This window comes from Merops nubicus, unplaced genomic scaffold (genome assembly GCF_000691845.1).
Source record: "Merops nubicus isolate BGI_N331 unplaced genomic scaffold, ASM69184v1 scaffold46238, whole genome shotgun sequence".
In the NCBI taxonomy this organism is placed as follows: Eukaryota; Metazoa; Chordata; class Aves; order Coraciiformes; family Meropidae; genus Merops; species Merops nubicus.
The window spans coordinates 7,855-13,337 of NW_008628598.1; the positions used below are offsets into that span (position 1 = coordinate 7,855).

A 5,483-nucleotide genomic window follows, 5' to 3' on the forward strand; every position below is an offset into this window, starting at 1 on the left:
TGGCTCTGGAGAGTTCCCAACCCTGCCTGGATGTGACCCTGGGCACCTTACAGGAGGGTTGGAGGAGATGATCTCCAGATGTCCCTTCCAACCCCCACTGTGCTGGGACTCCCTTAGCAAGAAGTTTCAAGAGAGCACTGCTGCCTACTCAGTTGCCTTTTTTTATCATGAAAGGCCAAACCTTTCCTCTCACCAAACCCTGCACACGAATGAGCCTTGTGACCTTCTACCATTACTAAAACTGAAAGGGGGCAGGGAGAGCACAGCAGCTCGTCCAGCACCCCGCAGCCCTGGGCGTGGGCACACAGCACCACTGCTCCCTCCCTGCCTGGCACCTCCCCCTGCCCTCTCTGAGGCAGAAAATAGTTGTCAAAGTTACAAAGATACCCCTCAGAAACCACAGAAGCTGCCTGGGAACCCGGGGTAGGAGCAATCTACCTGGATACGCCCCGACAGCCTCCTAACAACAGGGCTGCCTTTGAGGACAGCTCAAGCAGCATCTCTGGGGGTCTCTACTCAAGGCCACATAACTGGGAGCTGGTAGAAGACCTTGTGTGTGGTGGAGGCCTTCACTGCATTTCACAGCACTGTCCTCCCAGAACCAGGGGCAGAAGAGACACAGAGTCTGAGACGTGCCTGCCCCGAGGCACTGCACTGGAGCTGCTTTCACTTTAAGAGTGGGAGACCTTCTGGGGGCCTTGCAGGACTGCCAGGGGCCTGTCAGAAAGCTGGGGGCAGACTTCAGAGCAGGGACAGGACAGGGGGGGTGGTTTGGAACTAAAAGAGGCAGATTTTTTAGAGTAGAGAGAAGGAAGAAATGTTTGCTGCTGAGGGTGCTGAGCCCCTGGCCCAGGCTGCCCAGAGAGGTGGTCGCTGCCCCACCCCTGGAACCATCCCAGGGGAGGTTGGCCGGGGCTCTGAGCACCCTGCTCTAGCTGGGGATGTCCCTGCTCCCTGCAGGGGCGTTGGACCAATGACCCTGAAAGGTCCCTTCCACCCAACCCATCTGTGATTCTATGACCTCTCTTCCCTTTAGGAGAAGGCAGAGCAGCCTGCCCAGCAGCCCCCAGCCCCCCCGGGCTCACCGACGCAGTTGTCGCAGACGCTGCAGTGGGAGGTGCGTGGGGGCCTGAACATCTTGCAGGTGTAGCAGTACTTGAGCTTCACCACGTACTTGTTGATGACCACCTCCATCGTGCGGGCCGGCGGGCGGTAGGTAGAGGTGCCCATGCTGTCTGCAAGGGCAAGGAGGGACAGTCAGGCTGGCACAGGTGAAACCCAAGCCCTCCCCGGCAGGGTTAGGGAGCTGCACGTGCTCTCATGGTTTTCAGCAAAAGCCAAGAGGCAGCTCAGCCTCCAGGATTTGGATCAGGCTGCCCAGGGCAGTGGTGGAGTCCCCGCCCCTGGAGGGGTTTCCAAGCCGTGGAGATGTGGTGTGAGGGACACGGGGCAGTGGGGACCTGGCAGGGATGGGGGAGGGTTGGACTCAATGAACCTAAAGGTCTCTCCCAACCAGAATGATTCTGATTTGCTGCAGGGTGGGCAGCTCCAGTCAGCTCCTCGCAGCATTATTTGTGTCCTTTCCTCATCTGTTCAGTGGCAATGCTGCTGGGATGCCAAGAGGATGCAATATCTGCCCAGTGCTTTGGGAACAGAAAGCAACATAAACAGGGAGCACAAAAGCAGCAGTGTTAACGTGCCCAGCAACAGCAGCTCATCTCTGCGTGTCCAGCAGATCACAGCATGAGGAGACAACATCATCTATCAACAGAGGTGTGGTTCCTCCTCTGCTGTGAGCTCCCCAGTCACAGAAACAGGGGTAACCCCAGCAGGAGCATCTCCTCCCACCCCCAGCTGCAGCACCACCAGGTCCAAGGACTCATCTCCACCACAGTGGAGCAGGACTCACGTGCTCCAGGCAGATTTCATTGACATTTCATATACAGATGTTGATAGCACAAGAGGATTCTTCCTCCCCAAGGTTGAAATTGAAGATATTTTTTAGGAACACCACAAGTTCCACCTGTGTGTGCTGGGGATGGGCAGCTGGAGACTCTCTACTCAGCAAAAAGCTGGAAAATCTCTGTAATACATTTGCCATTTTAGGGGTTGTTCCTTTTTTTCCCCTCACTCTTTAAAAAAAACCACCTCTCCAACTCTGAGAAAGTCTTTGAAAGCAGAGAGGTAACAGGGAGCACGTTAAGAGGATAATAAGTGGATTATTTTAACAGCAACAGCTGGCACATCAGGCAGCATCTGCAGCCAGATTACTGCTTCAGGCGCTTATAAATAGAAACATGGAAAACCACTCTGAGGATATTTTAAAACTCTTTTTTTTTCAGTCAGATGTAGAATTTCTGCCTTGCAACTGTCTTCAGTGGGGCAGACTCAAGCTGTCTTGCATTAGCTCTGCTGAAGCATTTGTTTCTGCCACCAAGATCCTGGCCACACACCCTCCTGGCCACCACCAGACCGGCGTGACAAAGCAGTTTTTAGACAGGGACAATCATGAGCATACTCTTAGAAACCATCCCAATCAAGGAAACCTTGTGGCACAACAGGCTCAAAGGCAAATGGTAACCTCCAAAAAACACTCCTGCCTCAACTGACTGCCCTGCGTCCTCACCACAGGTATTTTACAGGAGGATGCACAGGGGTAGAGTCCTCTGAGTTTGGATAATATTTAGAGTGACTAACACACAGTTGTGGAGCAGCACAGGCCCTCTGGCTCTGTTTTACATTTAGACTAGAGAGAAGGAAGAAATGTTTGCTGCTGAGGGTGGTGAGCCCCTGGCCCAGGCTGCCCAGAGAGGTGGTCGCTGCCCCATCCCTGGAACCATTCCAGGGGAGGTTGGCCGGGGCTCTGAGCACCCTGCTCTAGCTGCAGATGTCTCTGCTCCCTGCAGGGGGTTGGACCAGATCACCTTGAAAGGTCCCTTCCAGCCCAAACCATGATTCTGTGTTCTTCTAAAGCCTGGCAGAGTGATTCTGAAGTGGAACTTCATGCTGGTACACAGTCCCTTACAGCGTGGCCATCGTTAGGACACCCATGTCACACCTCTCCCTCCCCTGAGCCCCCGTGTGCTCACACACACACAGGCACACACTGGCCTGGAGACAGGAGAGGGAACAGAGTCTCACCAATCCGCTTCTCCAGGTCTGCAGCCTCACTTGGAGTGGCTCTGGGCAGGATTCCAGGGTCCCTGAAGCTGGTCTGGAGCAGGCAGCTGATGACGAAGAAGAAGAGGATGGCTGCAATGATGGGGATGGCCAAGGTGAGGTGACTGGCGAGGAAGGGGCAGCTGGAGAAGGGAAGAACAAAGGCATGGTTACCAAGTATCACAGCAGAACTGGCTGCTGGCTGTGACACCACACACCATGAGCTGTCACCAGGTGGGCTGAGGCACTCCTGCTCTGCACAGACCTCTGGAACAGCCAAAGCCAGCCCAGAAAACACTGCAGGGGCACTGAGGAGACAGAGTCCTCGACACAAGGACCCTGTACACAACCTCTTTGCCCTCCCCAAGTCACAGAATCACATTTCAGCTGCCTCAAAGCCCGGTCACCTTCTATAAGAGCAGCATCAAGAACACACAGAGAAACCCCCCAAGCTAAGCAAGGACCAAAATCAGCACCAACACGATCCCCTTTGGTCCAACATGTGCAGCTGAGAAGGAACTTGGCTTCCATTCAAGGCAGCTCTGCTGTCTCTGGATGACTCGTGTGCCCTCCATGGTGTGCCAGATGTTTGGATGGGGACACCTTCCAGCACTGCCACTGCTGTGACAAGCCACCAGGGCTTGCTGCACCACGGCCTGGGGCTGCTCTTCCACGGATGGGCACCTGCACGATCACTCTCCAGGTCAGGACAGCTCCATCACTGGCTGGAGGACAGGTGAAGCTGGGTGAGGAACACAGCTCTGCCTGGCAGAGCCCTCCTGTGCCTCCCTCTGCAGAGGGATTTGCTATTCTAAGCACCGATTAGCACCCACAGACAGACAAGCTGCTTGAGGCCTGATGCCTGCAGGCAGCGTTAAGTCTGCGAGGCAGTTTGAGAGGATTAAGCAACTTTTGTTTCAACTCCCAAGCTCTGCTGTCCAGAACAAAGCAGCCACCGAGCAACAAAACCCCTTAAGCCTGAGCCCAACGCTGAGCCCCTCGGTCACCTCCCTGATGGAGGGACAGAAAGGTCTCTGGAAGGAGAGGGGTGAGCTTTGTTGTCATCCCTTTTCCAGGAGAACCTCCAGACTCTGTTTTCCCCTGTCAGGCAACCAAAAACTGCATGATAAAAAGGGTGAGGTGCAGACAGGGGCTAGATGGGTTTGCTGTACATCTAGCAGACCGTAACCCCTGCAGCAGAAGCACGCTGCTAAAATAACAACTCGGAAAGCCCCAGGGCATCTTCAACCAAGAAAGAGTGACTAGGCGAGCAGGGAGGGGAGAGCAGATGTCCTCTGCTCGGTGGTTACTGTGCCACTCCTGCCCGCTGGCCCCAGAAGGCACAGAAAGCTGTCAAAGAGGCACGGACACCGAGATGGGAGTTTTGTGTGGGGATGCTCCCACAGCTGCCTGCCCCTTCCAGCTCATCTGACTTCTCAGAAGCCCTAATCCGATCAAATACCTTCATCTCCCGTCAGCAGGCTTGGGAGGCTTTGCTGAGACTCGCAGAGATAACGCTGCAAGCCAAGCTCCCTGCCCTCCCAAGACCGAGGCTGAGCAGCAGAAGCCCCCAGAGATGTCAGTAATAACCACGGCTGCTCCTTCCCCAGCTCCCCCGGGCAGCACAGGACCTAACGGGGTGCTCTTGGCTCTGCCTTCCCTTGGGGTGCATGATGGGGAGACAGGGCAGCCCAGCTCCCCGGAGCAGCTTTCCTAAAGCAAAGGGGACTGGGGAGGAGGAGCTGCAAGGTGAGGGACCATTTATCGAGCACCCTTAACAGAAATACTGTTAAAACAGACGTTCCTGCTGCTCCTACAGACCAAACCCACCAGTCTTCAGAGCTCCATGGCTGCAGTTCTAGAACAGTTCTCTCCTGAGTAGCAGGAGGGGAGACTGGGAGTGGGATGCAAATATCAGAGGCCACCCCAGGACGATGTTAACCCCCTTGCTGGGGTTTAACTCAGCAAAGAAAACTCCAGGACTGCTCCTGCCCAGCCCTCGAGCCCCCAGATGAGGGCAGGCAAAAGGGATGCACACAAAGTGGGTCTGAGGAGTCCGCGGTGGGGAAACACCTTGGGGGGCAGTGGGGAGAGGGGGGGGTCTGTGGGTCCCATGGGGGGGGGGAGGTGTCCCCCCTGCCCACCTCCCTCCCTTCCCGAGGCCGTGGGTGGCATGCCAGCTCCCCAACGGCCGCCCCAGAAAGGAGGGGGCCGAGAGGTGCCCAGAGACCCCAGCAAGGAAGGGGGGCTGGTCCCGAAGGGGGGGGCGGCACCGCACAGAGACCCCGAGCGCAGGGCGGGGACACCCCCCGGAGCCCCGCAGC

At 56.2% G+C, this 5,483-nt stretch overlaps 1 protein-coding gene across 1 annotated transcript in view; it reads right to left on the bottom strand.

The window, feature by feature from the left end:
• The window catches only part of ZDHHC18 (zinc finger, DHHC-type containing 18), an 8,081-nt gene extending 4,751 nt beyond the window's left edge, over nt 1–3,330 (bottom strand). Inside the window, exons 1-2 of the mRNA XM_008946686.1 lie at nt 3,142–3,330; nt 1,086–1,235 (exon numbers count right to left, since the gene is read on the bottom strand). Of these exons, the coding sequence (XP_008944934.1) occupies nt 1,086–1,230 (145 nt within the window). The 5' untranslated portion in view covers nt 1,231–1,235; nt 3,142–3,330. The remainder of the gene's footprint in view (nt 1–1,085; nt 1,236–3,141) is intronic.
• Nucleotides 3,331–5,483: the final 2,153 nt, after the last annotated feature.